General features: G+C 40.4%; 1 protein-coding gene across 1 annotated transcript; it reads left to right on the top strand.

Annotated features, from left to right (window-relative positions):
- The first annotated feature begins 392 nt into the window (after positions 1-392).
- CA3 (carbonic anhydrase 3) lies at positions 393-10,948 on the top strand. Its single transcript, XM_041769362.1, has 7 exons — positions 393-518; positions 1,275-1,472; positions 3,634-3,752; positions 5,706-5,798; positions 6,834-6,896; positions 7,882-8,037; positions 9,897-10,948. Exons 1-7 carry the CDS (start codon positions 485-487, stop codon positions 10,014-10,016), a joined length of 783 nt encoding a protein of 260 aa, XP_041625296.1. The 5' UTR covers positions 393-484; the 3' UTR covers positions 10,017-10,948.
- Positions 10,949-24,124: the final 13,176 nt, after the last annotated feature.

The raw sequence follows: 24,124 nt of genomic DNA, 5'->3' as shown, positions 1-24,124 counted from the left end.
TGCAATGCCCCCGGCTGCAGAGTTGAGCTGCCGCCCGGGTCTCCTGCAGGAACAGCCCCGAAAGGCCTGGAAGAGGGAGGGAGGGAGGGAGGGAGGATGGGGCCAGAGTCGCCCGCACTTGTGCACGTCGGCGGCGCCCCCCTTAGGACAGCAGCGCGGCCTGGGGGGGCGGGAGGGAGACTAGGAGAGCCGCGAGCCCAGGTTCCCGGGGAGGGGGTTGGGCTGGGCTGGGCTGGGCTGGGGGCCCTCCTTCCGCCCCCCTCCTCCCTGCCCGACAGCTGTCCAGCTCTCGGAATTCATTGGCTTCCCCCACCCCGCCTCCCAAATACCACCCCAATCCACTTTAGCCCCCCTGCCCCACCCCCGCTGACCTAATAAGGCCGGGCCGGGTGCGGGGGCCCTATATAAAAGGCGCGCGCTCCGCGGGGACTGCGCGAAGCCCGGGAGAGGAGGGAGCGGCGGCCCAGGGCCCGCGGAGACGACCATGGCCAAGGAGTGGGGCTACGCCAGCCACAACGGTGAGTAGGGGCTGCCCCAGCCCTGGTCCGGATGCTGCCGGAGGATCCCCTGGCATTGCACGGAAAGTACGCGACCCCAGGGAGTGCGTGGGGAACTTTGGGAAGAGTCCAAGGAAACCAACATTGCCTGAGCACCTAGCAAGTGCCTTAAGGGGCTGGCCCTTTTACCTTTATCTCATTTAGCTCTCCCTGGAGCCCTTGTTACTTCCACTGGAAGCAACAGAAGTGCCCAGGGTCACACTGCCTCTGACTGAGAAGTCAGGACCCCCCCCCCCCCCCCCCTCCGCGCCAGGTCCAGTTCTGATTGTTCCTTACTCCTCCTGAGCTACTGGGCAAGCACTTAACCTCTCTGAGCCTGGTGGTGGCTTCAGAATCCTTGCTCTGCCTGCTGGCTTCTGCTCACCCAGTGGTAAAAGAAATAGGGGTGAGCTTTGAATACCACAGCTTTGAGGGTATTTTATTCCAGCTTTATGGTAGAAGATGGCATTGGTAAAAAGGGTGATGCAGCGCATTTCAAAAATAAGCCTTTGAGGTTCTACTCTTGAGCAAGCAGGGATATGCTTTATATTTCTAAGTATAGTATTAAGGAAACTATGAAAAGGTCTTAAATGCTGAGCATTGGCATGCCCAAGCTGAAATCCAAGACCTTTTCATAAGCACAGACTAGCCTCCATGTATTTTGCTGATTTGGTCAGTTAGAAAGACAACTTGGAACGTGCCACCAAATACATAAATCCCCTCAACTTGATTTCCTAGGTCCTGACCACTGGCATGAACTTTACCCCATTGCCAAGGGAGACAACCAGTCGCCCATCGAACTGCATACTAAAGACATCAGGCATGACCCTTCTCTGCTGCCGTGGTCAGCCTCTTATGATCCTGGCTCTTGCAAGACCATCTTGAACAATGGGAAGACCTGCAGGGTTGTGTTTGATGATACTTATGATCGGTCAAGTAAGTATGACGCTTAGGTAAAGGCCCACGGACATTTCCAATGTCCATATTGGCAAAATTAGACTTAGGATACAGTAACAGAATTAGTGGGAAGAGGGGTCCCTTCATCTCTGAAAATGGAGATGACATTCTGTTTGGCTCTAGTCATGAAGAATTATGTTCATGCGTTGAATAGGAATGCCTCTCTCTCTAACCTGGTCAACTTCGCTGCTGCAAAATGGGCCCATGCCCAAGCTAAAAGTTGGCAATGAGTTCTTGAAATGCGGCTTGATAAGAAGGCGATGAGTCCAAATGAATGTCATTTTGGATGGCCTGCACCTGAGGTTTCTGACCACAGTCTGGAGAGCAAGGTTCCCATTCCCACATGTGGTAGAGAGTCCTTTCTACAAAGCAAGGAACTTGGAAAAAAACCCAAAGTAGGCACTTTCTCTCCCTGGTGTGTGGGTAGGGGCCAATCCAAGGGAGAGAATGAGGTCATTGCATGAGTCAGGAAGATTGCCTTCAATGCTTCAGTGGGGTTCATTTGATTAATCCTTTTGGCAAGTGGTTTTGAAGTATCTGACAATTTCATGAGTAGTGATTTGTGTTGCACGAAAATGAAAAATCACATTTTAAAAGACTCTTTATTTTACTACATTATTAAGCAAACCAGTGAAATAAAAGCAGGCTTAGAAATCCTTCATTTCACTGTAAATGAGGTAAGAAAGAATCTATCTTTAATATTTTGGTGCTTGATGTACAAGAATACATTTTCTTACAACCACATTTATAAAAAAGTTAAAATTATCCTTATTGATATATATATATAAATGAATATTCCCAAGGATGTTATAGTAAGGGGCAAGAGTGTCATAATCTCTACTTATTAGGAGGCTCCCAGTAATGAGTATCATAGAAATTTATATTTTCTCAAACAATAAAATTTCATATTGCTGTTACTTTTTTCCCTTTGTCCCTTTAAATCAAGTTCCATTCTGAAGGATAAGCAACAAAATAAATAGTACCTATTATGTTGAACCACATGAAAATACCATTTTTGCTTGCAAAATATGGACAATTCCATATGAATTATCCTAAGTTGGACTCATATGTCCAGAAAATAACTGTTCTAGTGCTTGGACTGGAAAAATGCCATGAATCAAACCACTTATTTCTACATGACCAAGCTCATACAAGTCTAGCTCTATTGTTTTAGATTTATGGTATGTGGCTTTCAGTGCCCTTTCAGCACCAATAGTTGGTCAATCCTTTCTGGAATAGTTATTCTCTGAATTCTATTTTGATCTAGTTTATGTTGCTAAATCTTGATTTTAGGATTTTTGCATAATTTCCAATGTCTTGCAGAAAATATTTGGACCTCTAAATCATTCTCCAGGTGAATGAAGTGAGATCAAAATAATGTGATGGGTTGAAGTATTTGGACAACAAACTAAAGAAATTAATGCTGCCAAGAATTATCTAGTCTAGTTATCCACATTGATCAATTCCCTGAGAAATTTCTGAATTTTTCATTTTACCTCATTTGAATAGACACAGCCTAAGTTCGATGTGGACGACAGCTCTTGCTTGTAGTCTTAAAGATGAGTGGAGTTGGAGGCAAGACATGGGGAAGGAATTCACATTTGCTCAGGGATTCGTGTATTGGGCAATGTGATGAACACTTTAAAGTCCTTAATCTCATTTAATCCTCACGGCAGCTCTGAAAGGTTGATATTATTATCACCTTCATAGAGAAGCAAAAACAGGTTCAGAGAAGTTTAGCAACTTGCCTGAGATCACACAATTAGCTAGGATTTGAACCTCCATCTGTCTGGCTCTCAACTGTCATGTTCTTCTCACCGCACCACACAACTGACTCAGTTGTTGACTGTCCACATCCTTATTGCCCATCTTTTGTTTTAATTTTATCATCATAGATGTTATATTGACATTTTAAACATAATAAAACAAGCAAACGAAACAAGACAGAAAAGAGAAATAATTTATTTTGATATATCCCAAGACTTCATGAGAAAGAGACCAGTGTGCTTGAGAACAGTATCATCTACCCAGCAGATTGACCACTTTTGCCCTTCAAACTTTGGCTATAAGAGAACTTGTTTAAAGTAGGACTCTAAAAGAAGCATGAATTCACCGTTGACCTAGCTTCTCTGACTCACAGTGCTGAGGGGTGGTCCTCTCACTGGACCCTACCGGCTTCGCCAGTTCCATCTTCACTGGGGCGCCTCCGATGATCACGGCTCTGAGCACACCGTGGATGGAGTCAAGTATGCAGCAGAGGTAGGAAGAATGGCCGTGACCCACTCTGGGCCTCCCAAATGAAAACTGAAAAGTGAAAAATAACAAAAAAGTCACATCCACTACCCTTCCTTCAAGCCTGAGGTTGTGAAAAGTGCTGTAGTAGTTTAAGCATATTCTAGGCTAGACGATTGAAAGAGTGGAGGTGAGTGAGTATCATGCATGAAAATTGTCAAGGTTATATTAAGAAATTGGATGGTAGTTTCATAATTAAAAAAAAAAAGCCAAGGTCCTGAACAGAACAGAAAAGATAAGGATAGCTAGTATTTATTAAGTGCTTCCAAATATTAACTCATTTGATCCTCTCAGCAACTCAATGAGATGGGTTACAGATGAGGAAACTGAGTCACAGAAAAGTTACATGACAAAGTCACAGAGCTGGGTGCTAAACCTGGTGCTCTACCTTATGTAGGTGGGCTTCAGAGTCTATCACCTTTTTATTTTTCTAAGGTTTATTTATTTTAGAGAGAGCAAGATCACAAGAGAGCAGGGAGGGGCAGAGGGAGAGAATCTGAAGCAGACGCCCCGTTGAGCAGAGAGCCCTACATGAGGCCCTGTCCCAAGACCCTGAGAGCATGACCTGAGCCCAAACCAAGAGCTGGCTGCCTAACTGACCGATCCACCCAGGGGTCCCCAGAATTTATCATCTTGTCCAGGGCCTTTGGCTGCTTCTTTTATAAGAACGTAGTGCTCTAAAAATAGCATTTAGAAGTTCTGGCTAATGCTCTTGTTCTAGTCTCTTAATGAAGGGTGTGCATACATAAGTGTGTATGATTGTATATATGTATATATTTACACACACACACAAGTGAATAGGTAAATATAGATACGCTTACAATTTAATATGAGCAAATACTACTGTCTCCGTTAACCCAGTAAAGAAAAGCATGATTTGTAGCTGAGATGAAGGCAGCAAATTGCAGGGACAGAAGACAAACCTAGCGCATACTGTTTTTCTAAAGCTAAGCCTGTGAAGGGTGACAAATGCCCAAGAGGTGAGGATCATTCCAGTTTTTTACTGCCACACTCTTTTCTGGTCCTAGGCTCCCACCAACATAGGGGCTGGGACAGGGACCTCCGAGACACTTGAGTTCACTCCCTCAAGCAGCATGCTGAGGTAGCTTAAATGAAACTCCAGGAGACCCAAAGTACTTCACTAGGATCATTCCATTTTTCTACAGCTCATCTAGAAAGCCAGTGACAGGATAAATAAACGATTGACAGCGCCCTCTGGATCACTTCCCCCTGAAATTGGGGAACGTTTGGTGTATTCCTTACAACTATGGGCATGGCTTGCTCTTTGGCCTTTCGCATGGGATTATCTCAACACTTTTGGTCTTGAATACAATATTCTTGACTGCTGTGAACTATTGTATTCTCTTACCATTCTGTGTAACTCGATGTGAGAAGTTTGACTAATTAAGCTGGTACCTAAAAAAAAAAAAAAAAGCTGGTATCTGTGTTCTACATTAAGGTTAGGTTACCACCAGTAACCACTGGCTGCTAAAAGGAGGAAAATATGAAAATGCCCAAGAATTTTACTATTGTTTGTTCTCCCTATTTCCCAATTAGATTGTAACTTTAGGATGTTATCTGCTTCTTGCTTATCACTCTGCGTTTCATGGTTTGATTTGTTAGAAAAAGGAGTAATGTTGTACGAAACTACATTTTGAATTAGTTTAACAAAAGTTCAGTGTTGCCTCACTGCTTATTACAAAGTTCTAGATGTACTTGTAATAGTCTTATACACTTTTCAGTTGAACCATTAAAAATGTCACCAAAATAGTGCCTGTTAATATTTAGAATTCTATCAACTTCCCAGGAGAGCGCTCGGCAACTTTAGATTTGTAAAATTATCAGGTTTATTGTGAATAATTTTATACTCATTTTCTTACGCGAGAAATTTACCTCATAACCTGTATTCTGTGGTTTCAGCTTCATTTGGTTCACTGGAATCCAAAGTATAACACTTTTGGAGAAGCTCTCAAGCAACCTGACGGGATAGCTGTGGTTGGTATTTTTCTGAAGGTAAGGTAAAAATTGACCACGTTTCTCTGTCAAAACTTTGTTCCTTATCCGTGGTTAGGATAGCATGAGTTTCATTCCTTCCTTTTATTTAAAGGGGAGAGAGGAATGAATGTCATTACTCATTCAACTAATCAAGATATGTCTGGTAAAGTCAGCTCAAAATATTTAGCCCTTCCTTCTAAGTGTATCTTTTGCCATATGTCAGTGCCCCTAAGTCTTCTAAATTCTCTCAAGAATGAGTGTGTGAGTGTGTGTAGGGGCAACAGAGACAGAGCCTTGGAAGGAGCTTGTTACAGGGCTGGGGAGGGCAAAAGCAGCATTGTTTCATTATCCCTTCCCGCTACTCTATTTCGATTGCACTGGAAACCAGAAAAGCCCATGTTGGGAACCACTGTGATGCCAAGTTCCTGGCTGGACGTCCCCTCAGCTTAGGGTGGCTACCACTCACATGATCCCAGGCTAAGATAGCACATGGAATGTGTGTGTTGTTGGGCCAACTTTAGTTTAAAGTGGACTTAGTGTCATTAACACATGAATTTAGCGGTAACATAATCTAGATTTTAAGCCAGAGGTGAAAATCTAGCTTCTTTCTTTTTGAATAACCTAATTTGTTTTATGTCCTGAACTCATTGGGTCATTTTCAGTGATTGAATGCAATGCAACAGGAAATGGAGAGGGTCTGTACTGGAAGAAAATAAATTTAGTTTTACATACATTGAATCCATCCTAGCTTTAATTCTATAAAAAAAATAAAAAAAAGTAGAATGACTGCAGGGAAGGTCAAGGACATAGAAATAAATCAACATGTAATTTTGTGGTTTTGTGCTTCAGAGGCCTGGAATCTAAATTTAGTTCAGAAAATATATACCCTAAGATCTTAGGGGAGAAATAAACTTCTGTTTTTGCTTTGTACAAGATATTCTTGCAGATTTATAAACACTAGTTGCAGATGGATGGATCAAAGTCAGTTTCCAAGACAATCATCAATTACGGAGAAGGGAAAAATATAATTATTGGCTTTTGATTTACTTACAGATAGGACGTGAGAAGGGCGAGTTCCAGCTGTTCCTGGATGCATTGGACAAAGTTAAGACAAAGGTAAAAATAAATCATGTTCCCTCCTAGAACATAAAGCAGGGTATGTCCGTTTTTTATTTTTACATTTTCAAGTGTATTTGTTCCACCTAAAGGGTTACAAAGTTTGATGAATATGCTAAGCAAATGTATACAAACAAATGCTGTTCTATTTGTGTGGTTTATGATTTTTTAGTGCAATTTCACATATATCAGCTTATTAAATTCTCTGTCAGATAATGACCTTCTTAATGATGTGGTTGTAAGAGAAGTTGAATGGTCATCCTCTGCTCCCTAACACACACACACACACACACACACACACACACATGCACACATGCATGCACACATGTGCAGAAGTACTAAATATTTCGGTCCTGCTGTTGCCCTCTCTCTCCTGGGTGACATCTTTATATTTTAAATCTTAACAGTAGACTCTTCTAATTAACAGCCTCCTTTTAAATGCCTTTGGAACTGTTCTAATCAAATGCTATTTTTACCACCAGAAAAAGTATTCCGAATATAATATACAAGCAAGCCTGTTTTTTTTTGTCATTGAGAACCTAAGCATTAGCTTATATGAAATATTTCTGTTCCAGTGAGATGTGAGTTCTCTTTATCTTGGGAAGTGCGCAATTACAGTTCTACTGACAGTTAATAGGGAATAAAATGTTACAATGACTGTGCCAAAGTCATAACATAAACTGGCTTCCCTCCTTTGACTTTTAGTTCTGAAAGGCATGAACTTTGCCTAAGAGTTTTGTTTTTCTTGGGGTGCCTGGGTGACCCATCGGTTAAGGTCCCACTCTTGACCTCAGCTCAGGTCTTGATCTCAGGGTCCTGAGTGCAAGACCCGACTTGGGCTCCATGCTGAGTGTGGGGGCTACTTAAATTAAAAAAAAATTCCATTTTTCTCTCTTGCACTTGAAATCCATCCTCACAAAGTGGTGAGCCCCTTGGGGGTGGGCAGTATGGGTGCACCTGTTCACCGTGCCCTGCTCTCTACCAGGGCAAGGAGGCGCCCTTCACAAATTTTGACCCATCCTGCCTGTTCCCGGCCTGCCGGGACTACTGGACCTACCACGGCTCCTTCACCACACCGCCCTGTGAGGAGTGCATCGTGTGGCTCCTGCTGAAGGAGCCCATGACTGTGAGCTCCGACCAGGTAAGCACAGCCCCAGGCCAAAGCCTTGAGTACAGGCGAACTTGCATCGCTGAGGGGCTGTATGATAGAGATGCTAGATGGAAGATGCTTTTGGAACAGCTCTATGACTAGACATTGCAGAGTTTGCTCCAGTTGATTAGGGCCAGTTTGCTCAACTTTCTAAAACCTGGCTTCCAAAAGTACCAGGATAAACACAGATCATTGAAGGTGGTTGTCATCCTCAACAGTGACTGAGTTTATGCTCTAGAAACACAGAAGGGTTTAGATCATTAAAATGAATTAGCCTTTGTTAATTTGGAACTCCCTCCAAATGCTAAGCACTGGTAGGAGATTATAAATACAGGCCCTGGGGACGAGGATACTGATGGAAGGGATTTAACAACCCTGTGAGCTATATACGATTTTTTTCTAGTTTTTTTTTCTTCTTCCAGTTTTTACAGATACCTAAGTCATGGTTCAGATAGGTTAAGTTCAGATAGGTTAAGTTTGCTCATGATCACACAGCTGAGCTGAGGAGCTGAGATTCCAGTGTCTGTCTGTTTCCAATACCTCTTAATCTCGTTGCTCAGGCCTTTCTTCTTAGTATTCTTCTAAAGAATGTCCTTGCAACATTTGTCAAAGAGACTTTCAAGGAAAGACTGGGAAAAAATGTGTGAGCAGGGATATGGAGAAGAACTGATTAAAGCAAGTGGACAACTCGGAAATCCACACCGTAGATCATGTATATCTATTTTTAAAGTCAGTTTACCAGTATGTCTCCCTTACTTAAGACAGGAGTATTCCTATTGCTGCCAGTTACAGGCTCAAGTACATATGATCATTTTTATCAAAAGATCAGATTTTTTTCATGAAGTTAGAAGTGTTTTCTCTTTCTCTTTTTCTTTCTTTCTTTCTTTCTTTCTTTCTTTCTTTCTTTCTTTCTTCTTTCTTCTTTCTCCTTCTTTCCTTCTTTCTTTTTAATTTAAAATCAATTAGCAACATGTAGTATATCCAAAATATCAGATTTAATAGGTTCACTCATATACGTATTTTGAAAGAGGAACGAAGTTTTCTTAAGAAAGCTAAAAACATTTTCATGTAGAGATATAGTACTGATGATAACTTCCTAAATTATTCTCCCTTAAGAAAAAAAAATCTTCAAAAATGTTCTTAAAATTTTAAGTACAGCATGACTAATTTCTTTCTCTTGTTAAAAAGAGACTCCATAAACTTCTACAATGAAGGCCAATTAAGCTTATTATTTGCACTGATATTGCCCTCCTACATAAAGTATATGCTTCATACTGACCCACCAAATTAAAATAATTGCTTCAGAACTCAGGAGGAGCAAACACTTTGACCAGAGGGCATGAGGATCCTATATAAAATGAAGAAAAATGTATTTTACAAATAAAGAAAAGGTTTATATTATGCAGGAACTGCTAACCAGATAATTCTGGACCAACGGGTTTTGTGGTTTGCTGGTCTTGTTTTATTTTTTATTTTTTTATTTATTTTTAATTTTTTTTGCTGGTCTTGTTTTAAAAGTGGAAATTTGGAGCACCTGGTGGCTCCATTGGTTAAGCGTATGCTTTTGGCTCAGGTCATGATCCTGGGGTCCTGGGACAGGTCATGATCCTGGGGTACTGGGATGGAGCCCACTTCAGGCTCTCAGCTCTGGGGAGAGCCTGCTTCTCCCTCTCCATCTGCCTGCCACGACCTCTGCTTGTGCGCTCTTTCTCTTTCTCTTTGTCAAATAAACAAATAAAATCTTTAAAAAAATTTTTTTTAAAAAGTAAAAGCCAGAAGTTTCTGTCACATGTAGCCTATGTCCACTTGGTCTGAACGTCATGCTGACAGCTTTCCCTTGTCCCTTGCAGATGGCAAAGCTGCGGAGCCTCTTCTCCAGTGCTGAGAATGAACCCCCAGTGCCCCTGGTGGGGAACTGGCGCCCTCCCCAGCCTATCAAGGGCAGGGTGGTGAAAGCCTCCTTCAAATGAGGCTGCAGGAGCTTGCCCTCTTCAGGAAAGGAAACTTGCCATTGGAGAGCTTGGTTCCTTGTCTCCTTTTGGTGCTCCTTACTCCAAGTATGCTTCAGTTTTCCACACTGAGCAATGTATGCAAGAGTGCAATCATTGAGAAACAAAAGTTATGTTTGACAAGATAATACGAAAGCATTTGGCCTTTGTAATAATCGTCTTTCCTATAAAAGTAGCATTGTTAGTAAGGTTTCAAAGAAGAAACAGGTGAAAGAGGAAAGTTTTAGAAAAATGGTTATTGGGCACCATTTTTTCTGTCATCTTAAATTTCACAGAACTTCAGTTTTATTCTTTCTATATTTTGAGTTGTCCATCTTAAAGATATAATGAGTAATTCTATATATATAGAAGCAGATGTGTATGAAGATTGCAGAGCGAAGGAAGGAATCTGAATTAAATATAAGGCACTTAAATGTCTATATACACGGAGCAATGAAAAGATGCATTTCAATCCTTAAATAAAACCAAGGGATCCATTACTTATTACAATTTTAGCTACTGTAAAGATTACCTGGTTTTGTTTGTCAAAAAAGGAAAACACATTCATCCAATAGTTTAAAAAATTTGATCCAATATTTGAATTTCTTCTTCATAAAGATGGTTGACTTTATCGTAACATTTTTCTTTACCTGAAGGAGGGCCATTTATTTTTAATTTTACTACTTTTCTCTTTTGCATGCGTATTAAGATAACAATTGCCTCTGATATCTTTCTAATTTGAGGGTGGAATAATAATTCCTAGAACACGAAGGCGTGAATGGCTGCACTTGAAGTAAAAGCAGTTGTACTGATCATCAAAACTAATAAAGACATGAATGAAAAAAATTTTCTTGTGTTTTTTAGTGAAGAAAAAGGTCCTAAATGGCAGTAATGGAATAAAACTAAAAATGGCAGAGTTTATAAGTCTATGTTTATAACTGAAGAGTGATGATAACACACAGGTTCCGCTTTTAATTGGATGTTACATTCCTCACAGGGTGGCTAAGAATCAGTGAAGGTCCTTGGGGGAAAATAGCAGACTTGAGAAGAGGGATGTGTGGCCATATATTCGAGAGTGTGGACTGGTTTCCAGAAGCCTTAAGGCTGATTTAGGATTCCGGGGTCCATCCCAGTACCATGGTTCCTACTTAGGGGCATGGAATCAAGTCAGACTGTAGCTTTTATGCTTCTATTTTTTAAAATGTGCATTGGGATGGCACTAGTCTAATACTATAAAAGTTCATACATTGAGACCTTCAAAACATTTAATATGTTTAGACATAAAATCTAACTTTGCAGTTAATACCTTTAATATGTCTTTTATCACATCACTGGCTAGTATGTTAACTTATGTTAGAAAATGACAGCAATAATTTCATCACCCTAACGAATGAAAATGATGTTGGGTCAGGAGAGTCCTGTGATGCTGGAAGTCAATTCATGTGACAAAGCCCTAGAGACTAAAGTTATTTAATAGATTACCACTTGGGTGAAGTAAAACCAGGTTGGTCAGTGCGAACTGGATGTGTTAATTAAATCCCTTGAAATTAGGAGGTGTGGAGCTTTCATCAATTAGTGGTAATATACCAGCTGATTCTCTCAGGATACTTAGTAATGCTGAAAGCACTGTAAAAATGCACCCAAGATACACTCAGTGTGGGAGAGGAACGTAGAACTTAAAACCAGCTATAGTGGTCCCTATTCAAGAACAGCTAAACAAGGCTAGAACTGTTTTAAGGGAAAACGTCCAATCAAGAGAGGCTATCTCCCTCGACCATGAGTTCCATGAGTGTGCAGATGTAAGTCTTATACATTGTTATTCCCCTTATTGCCTAGTAGTGTGCCTGGCACTTTAGAAGCATTCAAAAATATTTGGTGAATAAATGATGTGATGAACATAGATAACCCCAGGGCAAATACTCATCTTCTTGAATAACCAGTTACTCTACACGACGAAGACTAATGCTTGTTTTTGCTCATCTTATTTACTTTAGACCTCCTTGGGAAAATGTTCTCTTTAGCTTCAGGTGACAGCTTTCCTGTTGGAACATATTTTTCCTTCCATTCTGAGTCATTGTCAATGCTCACAATTATCACCCAACTTAAAACTTCAAATTTCTCCCTGCACTCAAAATGCTGAGTTATTATACATGTTCATCGGGATATTGAAACCACACTTATGTCCTTATTCAACGGAGGGATCATCTTCACGATCACGCATAAAATTCCCAAAAATTGCACCTCTGGCATACACAACCTGTAGAGGGGACGTGGCTAGGAGGTGTGCTGAACATGTTTCAGCATCTGCCAACTTTTGTTCTTTAGGATGTAGTCACTGTAGATATTTTTAAACGTCAACATAGAACAGAAACTAATTTGAATTAAGTGTGTCAGAATATTCAGATAACCGTATCCTTAAGAGTCTATGAATGGCACATAATCAATAAGAATTTACTGAATATAGGGTATGCAAATATAATCTTACTCCTTTAATGGGCAGACAATATACTTATGAGAAGGTAAATATTCATGACCACTGGTCCAAAACTTTTTATGTGCAATCAGTGAATATTTATGTAGATGAATCCAGTATTTGAATTGGATTCCCATCGGATTCCCATTGGGAAGCATTCTACTTAGGATATGCAAAACTTCAGATTTCAATGCCTAACTTTACTCATTTGGGTAATTAAATAAACATGGATGAAATTGATCAGCTATAAACTGGCTTGGATACATGTAAAAAATTGGCACAAATAAAATTGTTATAAAGCAAATAGAGTCCCAAACCACATCAGAGACCAAATAAAAAAATTAGATTTTATTTTCTTTTTGAATGTCTTCATATTTGATACTAAAGAGGAATTCTGGACATGAGCAAAAATTATTTTAGTTGAGAACAAGTGAGAAGAGGTAAAATAAAAAAAAAGAAAAAGAAAACAGGTGCCTGTGTGGTGCAGTTGATTAAGCATGGGACATTTGGTTACGGCTCAAGTCGTGATCTCAGGATCATGGGATCAAACCTGGTGTTGAGTCCCTTGCTGGGCTCTCACTGAGCACAGAGTCCGCTTGGGATTTTCTCGCCCTCTTCCCAACCCCGCTCTCCCAACTCCCTGCTCACGCACACATTCTCTCTCAAATAAATAATCCTTAAAAATGAAAATTATAAAACTTTTCAGATTTAATATAAGAAATTTTAATGATTTTTAAAAACTATTCCTAAGCTAGCACTTACAGATTTAAAATGAAAATGAAAAGGCAAAAATCCTGTATGTATTTACTTTTCACTTGGGTCACTAGATGGCAGCAAAACAATTACAAAAATGACTGAAATGAAAAGGCAGGCTGTTGCAGAGCAATAAGGGGTTTTGTTTGCTTGTTGTTTTTTTTTTTTAATCCAGCAAATTCCTTTTCCTTTTCTCAAATGTTTAATATATTAACCATGCATATCTATCGAAAAGATGGCGAGGGTTTCTTATTTTTGAGGATTTTAATAGCCAAAAGTGAGCCCTTAGGGATTCGTTTGGTAGTTGTTGAACCCAAACCAAAATAAATGAGAAGCAAACATTTTTTAGCCCTGTTCAGTCTTCCGGAGGCCTGGGTGTAAGTCACACAACACTTGCTGGATATGTGCTTTAGAGCAAGTTCATTTCTCTGGCCTCAGCCTCCTCATCTGTGAGTAGGAAATAATCATGGTACTTGCTCAGAGGGTTTTTTGTTTGTTTTTAAGAATTAAATGAGTTGGTACATATAACTCCTTAGAATATTTATTGTAGCATATAGTAAAACTCTCAATAGGGGTTAATTCTCTTTGGAAACTTAATTTTACTTCAACCAGGAAAAACTCTAATGGCTTATTCGGCATCTAAAATCATGTTTTTTTCTTCATGTATCGATTAGTAACAGCATGAGTCCACATCTTAATTCAGATGATGGTAAAGGAGTTACAGTAAAGGGCTCCCCTAATGGATTTCCTCTCTGCTTGGCATTGACAATGACAATAACTCTTGCCCCATCCCATCCATGTAGCAGAAAATCAAGATGCGGCCACATTAGAAACCAGCATGATGCTCAAAGGAGTGATTGGGAGGATGACAGAGAATTTTTTCTGAGGAAGGTTCTGTTCCAAGAGCTCTGTTCCTTACCTGAGGAAGTGTATGATTGGCAAAACACCAGAAAATAAACCAAAGAGGAGAGGTGGGAAAACTAAGGCATTCATTCTGCTTTACTGACTTTGAAATGGCAGGATAGAGTCCCTTGGAGTGCTGCATGAAGTGGAAAATCTATCCTAATTGTAAATACAGAAAGTCTCCTGCCATGACATTAATTTGGGTCTTGTCTGGGCATGTCATAAAATCAGGATCCTAAATGAGGTGCGTTAAGTGAACCTGGGAGGAGAGTTTATCCATTTGGGGGTGACTCAACTCCAATTATAAAAGGAAATAAAACAGTGTAGGCATAAAATCTAGGATCAAGGGAATGGATGACTTGAGAGCTGATGAACTACTTTAGATTGGAAGGTGTTTAATGGCAGCCACCTGACAACTTGACCAGCTAGATAATCACAGGTAATCAGCAGGAGTAAGAGCGAGTCTAACTGTGCAGTCACAGGGGACCGAGTGCACTGCAGAGGCATAAAACCCAGTGATTTAAAAGCTAATTTTAGCCAGGTGAGAATCAACTCTGTGCAGTAAACAGAGAATCAGATTCTCCCTTGTATTCAAATTGTTTCCAGGTAGAGAAGGCTGGAAACTCAGGGAAAACATTTTGGTCATTAAATGCACATATTCTCTGTTTAAACATGTCCAAAAATTTCTATCATACTCACTCAACTCATATGAAATTTGGATGGTTCTAAACACATTTGTTCAAGAGAAGTCATTCCCCCAGGGACGTTTGACTCCCATGGAAGTATATTACAAGTGGAAGTGTTTGAAAATACTATGCAACTTTGGCTAATAAAATTCACACTTCTGCTCCTCTGTGTGCTTGCTTTAATGGAGGACCTAAGGCATTCCCTGGAGACCCCAAAGAGACCCCTTCCCTGGCAAAGGTAGCGTGATGATACAAGCCAAGCAACGTAGGCATAGATCGGGGCCCAGCCAGGGGGAAGAACTGAGAACTGAGGGGGAAAAGGGACCAGCAGAAAGTCAGCAATAAGGAGCCTGCTGCTCAGTGAACATGTAGGGGTCTGGTTCTTGCACCGGGAGCCAATCTTAGGAGTAACAAGAATATTTCTACATTCTATCTGTAATGTAGGCTGATGTGAAGCATTGTGCAGGTGTACATGCATATATATATAATGTAATGTATGTGTGTGATGAGCAATAGGGATGGGGAGGTTTTAGGAAGATAAGAAGTTCATCTGTCTTGTTATACTACTGAGGCCCCAGAACTAACACAGTGTCTGGAATCTAGTCAGTGCTCAAAAAGTATTTGTTGATGGGAGGGAGCAATGGACAGATGGATGGATGGATGGATGGATGGATGGATGGATGGAAGGATGGATGGGGCAATAAGAATCCTAAAATATTGAATGTCCGTTTAAGACCATGAGTTGATGGGACCTATGCCATCATCCTGGTAATGTCCAGAGACTGGCAAGAGTTCCAAGAGTTCTTGGAGGAACTCAAGAGTTTCTTTGTTAAGTCCAGGCTTCCCTGTAAAAAGAGTGATGATGGGAGAAGAGAAGCAGTTTCACATCACATATATTCAAAACTCATCATTTGCAAATTTCAATATTAAAAACGAACTTAATGTAGAAGAGACATGTTTTAAGAGATATAAAAGAAGATCATCTACCCGAATATTTATCTCATTAAGCACTTGTGCTTCTACTGCGCAAACTGAGGAGGTAGGTTGGCAAGGAGCCTGTGGCATTGGACTCTGCTGATACTAACTGGCATGTTTCACACTAGTGTTGCTTGAACTTTTATGAGTTTGCCTTAGTTTTCTCACTAGTGACTTTGGTTCTCCATTTCATTCAGCTTTGTGTGAAGGTGCTCATAGCAGTAGTACATACATAATAAAGATAACTCTCCCTAACTCAAATCCTTGTGGCATGGCCAGAGGTAAGCAAAGTGTGATACTTTTGAAAATTCAATAAACATCTTCAACAGATACATTCCCCCCACCCTAATCAATAGATGGTCAACTCAGGTAGATTTCCTGTCCTATGCACACAACACAGACATATGTATTCTTGTAATTATTTCCCAGAGCTTACCTTATAGTATAGTTGAGAATTCTTTGAGAAAAAGATGGTGAATTTACCAGAAATCAGACTCAGGTTCCATTTTGGTTGTTGGTTGTGGTTGGGGGTGGGTGGTATATTGTGGCTCAAACTCATAATTTGATATGTAAATTTCTGGCTGCCTATTACAAATATTTTTTTTATTTAAAGGAATATTTTCATCAGAGAAGTTCTCATTTCCTCCTTTTAATTTGGTTTCTCTAGAACAGGGCCTGTTGTCAAGATTGCCAAGTGTACTAAGCCCTTTGCCTTAGCAGCTTAATTGGTATGAAACATTGATTAGGCCCTCAGAGGGGTAGAGGAGTTTCAGAGGAATTATGATATAACCACAACGAGTAAAGAACAAAGTTTGCAACTTGCTAACAGGGCAGTGCTTTTAGCTGGGAAAAACCGTACAGTATCTGATAGATAATTTAAAAAGTATATGCAAGTGACTAAAGAAACCTTTTTGAAAGGATTTCATGATTTTCAAAAGTGTACCCAGTAAGAAAGAAAGAAAAGTAAGTCAAGGAACTACCGAGAAGCCATCAAGGAGAAGAAAAAAAAAGAAAGAGAAAAAGGCAATGTCTAAACATTGCTGAAAAGAAATTGTACTAAACATGGCTGTGACCACGGAAGGGAAGGGCTTATCAGGCATGACCATGGTACCCAGCACACTGGGCATGAAATATATGTTCAATAGTGATATCAATGCCATTCGAAAGAAAGAACAGATAGCAGAACCTAGAGTACAGGCAACCCACAAAACAAGGCTCTGGGTCACCTGGGCCTCTAGGCCAGCAACGGACTCCATACTGCTTTTGGATGATTCAGGCCATTAGGGCACAGTTTTAGGGCACAAACCCCCAATATAGCATTTCTAAAAATAAATAATACACACACAGTGTTGTACTATTATATATATTATAAAATATAAGCAAAGTAGAGATTTTTAGAGAGGGAAAAAATAACTATGCATAGTAGTCTCACATTTTCTTCCTTCCCTGGAGTGGCCTGTCATGTGCACCCCCAGGGTATATGCATTGCACCATGGAGATAGCTGGTTTGGAACCTTCCTCTGACAAGATCAGGTTCTACAGTCTCTGGCCAGCTGGCAACTTTCTTCTATTCTATGGTTCCACATGGAGCTGGGCCACTGTTTTTCTCACTGTCTCACCAAGTAGGGATTAGCTGAGGGTAGAGGTAGAAGAGGATAATTTGGGGAGGGAAAGTGTGTTTTGCCTCTAGTTTATGACATTGCTGAATCCTGATGCTTGCCCTTGGTCAGGAGGAAAAACTTACTTGTAATGCTTACAATTCCCTTTGCATGGAAAATATTTGATTGGTCTTGTTTCTAAAAGGAAGTAGAAACTTTCCACATACAGTGTGGTGATTTATAAGCCAAAGAGAAGTTCCATCATGTGATGAAGCTACCATTAACCAAATCAAGCTCTCACAATTTTGGTAGGAAAGCCATCAGTAGGAATATGCTGAAGCAAAGTGAATAAGCAATGACCTTAAGGTACAGGGATGGGATTTTATTCTTTTCTATCTGGTCTAGACAACAATAACAATAAATCAGTGAGGGCATAGTATGGGCAAAGCTCTGTCGTAGGGCTCCTGTGTCGCTGGAAACATATCTAATTCCTTTTCAGACCTTCCACAAAAGCATAATCTTACAGATACTCTTAAGGCAGGGTTTCACGATCTTGGTAACTTTTAACATTTTAGATTGAATAATTCTTTGTTATAAGGGGCTGTTCCATGGGGATCCCTGGGTGGCGCAGAGGTTTGGCGCCTGCCTTTGGCCCAGGGCGCGATCCTGGAGACCCGGGATCGAATCCCACATCGGGCTCCCGGTGCATGGAGCCTGCTTCTTCCTCCGCCTGTGTCTCTGCCTCTCTCACTCTCCCTGTGACTATCATAAATAAATAAAAAAAAATTAAAAAAAAAAAATAAGGGGCTGTTCCATGCATTGTAAGACGTGTAGCGGCATTCCTGAACGCCAGCACACACACAATCCTAGTTGTGAGCATCAAAATGTCTCCAGATATTGTCTATGTCTTCTGTGGGGCAAAGCTGCCTTCAGCTGAGAACAAAGGCTCTGAGTTGAGATAAACTTTTACTCTTATTAAACTGAATATTTCTTGGTGCTGCCTGTGGTGGCAATCGTGGAATATGTTAAAAATTTGCATTTTTTTTATTTTTTAGTGTAATTGTTCCCTTTAATATTTCCATCCTAGTTCTGGTTGAAATTGAAACTTGGTAGCAATGTTTGAATTCCCTAACTCCTCTTAAAACCTAAATGAATTTAATTACTTCTAGAAAAGTTTAAATGCTGCAAGTTGTCCTAAAAAAACAGAGACACATGGAGGAACTAAATTTTGAAAGCTGAAAAGCAGTTTAGCAAAGGAGGTGAACTCATCTGTTCAGTGGATGTGGAGTTAGTGCTATTTCCTGCCACTTTCATGGTTAGCAGGGGTTTGATAGGAGACCCTCAAAATGAGCAGGATGTTGATATAACTTTCTGTTTTACAGAGTAGTACTGAGATGTAATCCTAGTGCATTTTTACTACAACATCGTGAGGAAGAAGTCTTTATACACTCCTTAAAGGCACATAGCCAGCCCTCAGTGAGGCTCTTTGCTAAAAGCTTGAACTCTGAAGTAGGATTACTTGGTTTCAGGCCTGGCTCATCACTTCCTAGTGGATACCTGGGGCAAATGGACTTCCATCTATGCCTCAGTGTTCCTGGCTATGAAGTAGGCCTATGTGAGACATTTAGAACCATGCTTGAAGCATAATCAGTTTTCAGTAAATGTTATTCTTTTAAGAGTAGGAACTCCAAAAATGTTCATTAAGTAAATGTGATTTGTTTTCATGTAAGTTAGAGAAACAGAAAAGAAAATCTATTATTTTATAATAGGAAGTACTATAATGATTTATTTGTTCAATTTTGAAAAAGTGCCAGAGTCATAAATGGTTATCTTCCAGACATTAGTTCTCAACATAATGACCCAGAGCTTTATTTTTTTATTTATTTTTTTAAAAGATTTTATTTATTTATTCATGAGAGACAGAGAGAGAGACTGGCAGAGACACAGGAAGAGGGAGAAGCAGGCTCCATGCAGGAAGCCTGATGTGGGACTTGATCCCAGGACTCCAGGATCACACCCCGGACTGAAGGCAGGCACTAAACCACTGAGCCACCTGACCCAGAGCTTTAATTCTCACCCCCCCCCCCAATTTACAAATAAGGAAGTGAAGTTCGGAGAGATTACTTAGCTTGCCTAAGGTGGTACAGGTAAGTGCTGAAGGAGAATCTGAACTCAGGTCTGTCTTCTCACAAAGTTGATTGTCATCACAGAATCCTATGTCTCTGCTGCAAGGAGAAGAATCCTAATGGAGCAGCAGGCACATACCAGGCATCATGCTAATTTACATGACTAAGTCACACAACTTAGTCCATTTAACGTTAACAGCCCAGTGTACCCCCTTTTACACTCCACATGTGGAAACTGAGGCTTGGGAAGTTGAAGTCAATCATCCAAGGTTGTATAGCAGGTAAGTCCTGGAAGCTGAAATCCGGACTCACAAAACCTTGGCCCTTGGCTACCGTGAGATATTGCCTCCCATATGCCATGTAGAAGAATGTCAAGAAAGAGAGAAAAGCCAGAGCCTGGATTAAAGTGGCTTTATATGTCAGGAAGAGGAGTTTGGATCTTTTTGTGAAAGGTCGTTGTCAGATGATCAAAGGCAAGGAAGTGGGGGAACAGCAAGAAGCATTCTGGGAACTTCTGCTGGCTTCTTCATCTATAGAATAAAGAATTACATCACATAAATCTCTAAACTCCCTTTCCTTCCGAAACACTCTATTGTTGCCGTCTGTATCATTCCCTTTCTTACAACCTCCTGGTGGCCTCCCTATGCAAGTGGTATAAAATCCTTCCCTGGTATCACGGTCTGTGAGGCTTTGCAGATCACTTGTCCGTCCTCATTCACAGCGCTCCAGGCACAAGTTTTCTGTTCTAGAAATGTCTTCAGCCAGGGCCTTTCCACTTACTGTTTCCTCTGCCTGAAACATCTTTCCCTAGATCTCCTGAATGGTTCCTGAAATGGCACTTCACTAGATTTTCCATATCCCTGACTGCCTTTATAGTAGCATCCTCCCCCTCTTAATTTTCTACCTCATTCCTGTTTTATTTTCTTTGCGGTAATTACCACTGTTGGAAATTCACTCTTCTTGATTGCTTATTTATATGTTGTATACTGCCCCTATCCATCCCCATCCCATGTAAGCTCCCACGAGGGCAGGGATCCTGTTGCTCTGGTTCTTGGCTGTACCCCCTGTGCTGATGCCTGGCACATTATAGTACTTGACAGATTTGCTGAATGAATGAACAGATAGATGACTAAAGCTTTTCTGGCTTACGTAGTCCCTAAAAAACATTAGGCATGTAAATGGACCTCAAAAACATGTAATAGTAATAATGATAACTAATGTTTATTGAGCTCATTATTGGCTTTGTGCTAAAAATCCTTTCTATGAATTATCTCCTACAGTCCTCACCACACCTCTATATGATTAATATCCTAGCTTTACAGGTAAGGAAACTGAATCTTTGCAAGACCAAGCAATTTGACTGAGGTCAGAGGACTAATGAATTAGCCCCGACTCAAAAGCAAGTCTAATTTCAGCACAATGTTATTTCTTAAGTGACCGATTTCTGTAAAGAGAAACTGAGGTTACCTACATTTAGATTAGTGACTACATAATTTCAAAGAGAATTCTTGGGTAGTTCCTACTTGTGGCCTCGGGCTCAGGTAACAAAAATGTGGTAGGTGCCCAGGATGCCAAAGTGAATAATGGTATATACCTCAGTTTAATAAGAAAAACAAATATGCCAGTGTGCTAGAGTGGACATCTCCAGGACCCAAGCACTCCTCTACCCCCCAACAAAACCCTTGCATTGCTGGAAGATCATCCTCCTTACTTATTCCCTTAAACCTTGCCCAGGTATTTAATTCTGTGTTCATTACATTATATTCTAACTGCTTAGCACTGGGAAGAACTGAATAGCCACGAGTTACTGAATGCCTTCATGTAACAGGTGATTTGTAGTAACTGAAACCTCAACAACTCTGAGCTGGGTGGGTATCATCATTTCTCCTTTACAAATGAGCAGCCAACAGCTTTTTGGGGTGGTGGATTACAACCTGACGACTCTGATACAGTGTCTGATTAGAATACTGTGTCACAAATACTATGATAGAGCGATGTGTGTGTAAAGACCTCTAAGAGCCCCAGGAAGGGAATGGCTCTTGAGCCCCCATAGATATTGTAACAAACATGAGGCTAACTGGCTCTTTATTATCTTATTGGTTTTGTGGTGAAACATTAATAAACCATGGATATCTCACCTTGTGCAATATATTAATAGTATCTTTACTTTTGGGGAGGAAAAGCACTTCTCCATTTTATTTTATTTTTCTTTTTTTTTCCATTTTATTTTATATTTTTACCAAGATTAATATGTTAGAAGCTTTTTTCATGGTCATAATTAGAACACAGACCTCAAGATTTTTGTATTATATATCCCTGATATACAGTCTGCCCTTTCTTCCCTCCTGGGGTAGGAAAAAAGCACCTTACTTCAAGTACTACATAGTTTACTTAGAATTATTTTTAAATGAACCGGTCCTTCCCTCTAGCAGAAACATAGGTGTATGATAAGATCATTACTATTTTTGTTTTAAAAATCCAGGATTAGAGTAGTCTTTTTGCCTGTAACTCAATGACAACTGTCTGCAAAGAATGCTCTCAGGAAAATGAAGTTTGATTCTGAATGAGCTACCTGAGGGTACAAAGCCATCACCGTCATAAAATAAATAAAGAAATATGAATAAAGAAAATAGTTTAAAAACTGGATAGAAAAAAAAAACTGGATAGAAATAAATGCTAACACAATCACCATAACACAAAAAAAGTTAGTAAGAAATTTTAGATTTCTGCTGACATACAAAGTAGAACCACTTTCTGCCCCGCAGTGAACACATGACATTCTTCCCACTAGTAGCTCTGGGGACGGCTTGCTCTTTTGAGAATTAGTTCATTCTCTAGAGGTGAAAGAGAAAGGGGAAGCTTGGATAATAAGTCTCTATTTGGTGAACTGCAATTTGGTGCTGTTTGAAGTTTTGGAGATACGTTAACAACCAAAATATGCTCCTGTTTCCTCTATGTTAGTAAAGCCACAATCCAGCTTTGTAGAAATAGAGGCAAGGATGCCAGCCTATCTGATAGCCTGGCTACCTTCACAGAATCTTTAGAACTCATTTTCCTCAACTATCAACTCTCAGTACTTATCAACGTTACATCGCTAGGGCCTAGAGAAGAGTCTCATGGCAACTGCAAGGCCCTGAATAAATATTTGAAAGTTGTGCAAAGAATCCAAATTATTTCCTTGAGCCCTATGAGAGACTATATAGTTAGAGAGGCACAAATAAAAGGTATTTATTAACTACAAACTACGCTTTGTGATGGCCCTAGAAACCAAAAGTAGTTCATTGCTACTCTTGCCTAAGAATTCACTGTGGCACCAACCAAAAGACCTCTCTCCCTACCCCTAAAACCAGAGGTACATATTTTTCTAGATTCTTAGGCCAAGAACCAATAGATCCAAACATGAATCATATTTGTTTGTGTGGAATTGACTGGAATATATAGTAAATACAGATTTTGCAATCAACATTGCAAAAATTTACACTAATGTTATAATTTATTTCTTTATCAGTAAAAGTAATATGGTGTCAAGGCTCATAGGATTGTGTAAAACTCTTCCTGCTTCTTCAAGAATTGTGTAAAACTCTTCCTGCTTCTTCAATTTTAACTTTAATACGATCCCTCAAAGGTCAGAGAGATCCACAAGACAGAAAATCCTTCTCTCACGTTTGTGACAAAGTCCCTTGAAGGAAGTGAATTCTGTCCCCACCTCAAAACTCTATTTGGTGAACTGCAATTTGGTGCTTAATAGATAAATCCTGACTTATCTATTAGATACAGTAAGGACAGTGCTTCAAGCCCACAACACTTTTGGAGGTCCACAGAAATGCTTCCTTTCCAAGTCAGAAGAAGAAGAAGAAAAAAAAAGAACATTAGGTCAAAGAAAATGTTAAAATACATAATGTTCAGATATTCATCTTCATAGCATACAACCATAAATATAGATGTGTGTATGTATAGGATAAAGGGGACCCATTTTGCCCCCAAAAGTCCTCTTAATTCTTTTTTTTTTTTTAATTACTGCTTAGGTATCCCAGATGCCAAGTTTCCTTTTTGCAGCCAGGGAGAGTTCTCACCTCTTTGGTAGAAATACTTTCTTGGGACCCCTGGGTGGCTCAGTGGTTGAGGGTCAGCCTTTGGCCCAGGGCGTGCTCCTGGAGTCCCAGGATCGAGTCCCACATAGGGCTCCCTGCACGGATCCTGCTTCTCCCTCTGCCTGTGTCTCTGCCCCCCCCTCTCTCTGTATCTCTCATGAATAAATAAATAAAAATCTAAAAAAAAAAAAAAAAAAAAAAAGAAGGAAAGAAAGAAAGACTTCCTCTTACCCACTTTCCCTGAAAAACAGTGACTTGTTTCAGAAGTTTCGGGGAACACGTTTCAAATGAGCATGCATGCATTCAGCTAGGAAGTGTCCCCAAAGCGGATTTTTTTTTCTAGAGAGAAGGGGGGGCGGGGAGCACCCCACGCCAGGAGATGCCCTCGCAGTCTGGGCTGCGGGCAGAGGGGACCGCGGCGCCTGCCGCCTGCTCGGTTCCACGGCCGTGCGGCAGGGGGCGCGAGGCTCGCGGCGCCTGCAGCC

Source organism: Vulpes lagopus, chromosome 9 (genome assembly GCF_018345385.1).
Source record: "Vulpes lagopus strain Blue_001 chromosome 9, ASM1834538v1, whole genome shotgun sequence".
NCBI lineage: Eukaryota > Metazoa > Chordata > Mammalia > Carnivora > Canidae > Vulpes > Vulpes lagopus.
This window is presented reverse-complemented; position numbering and strand designations above follow the sequence as displayed.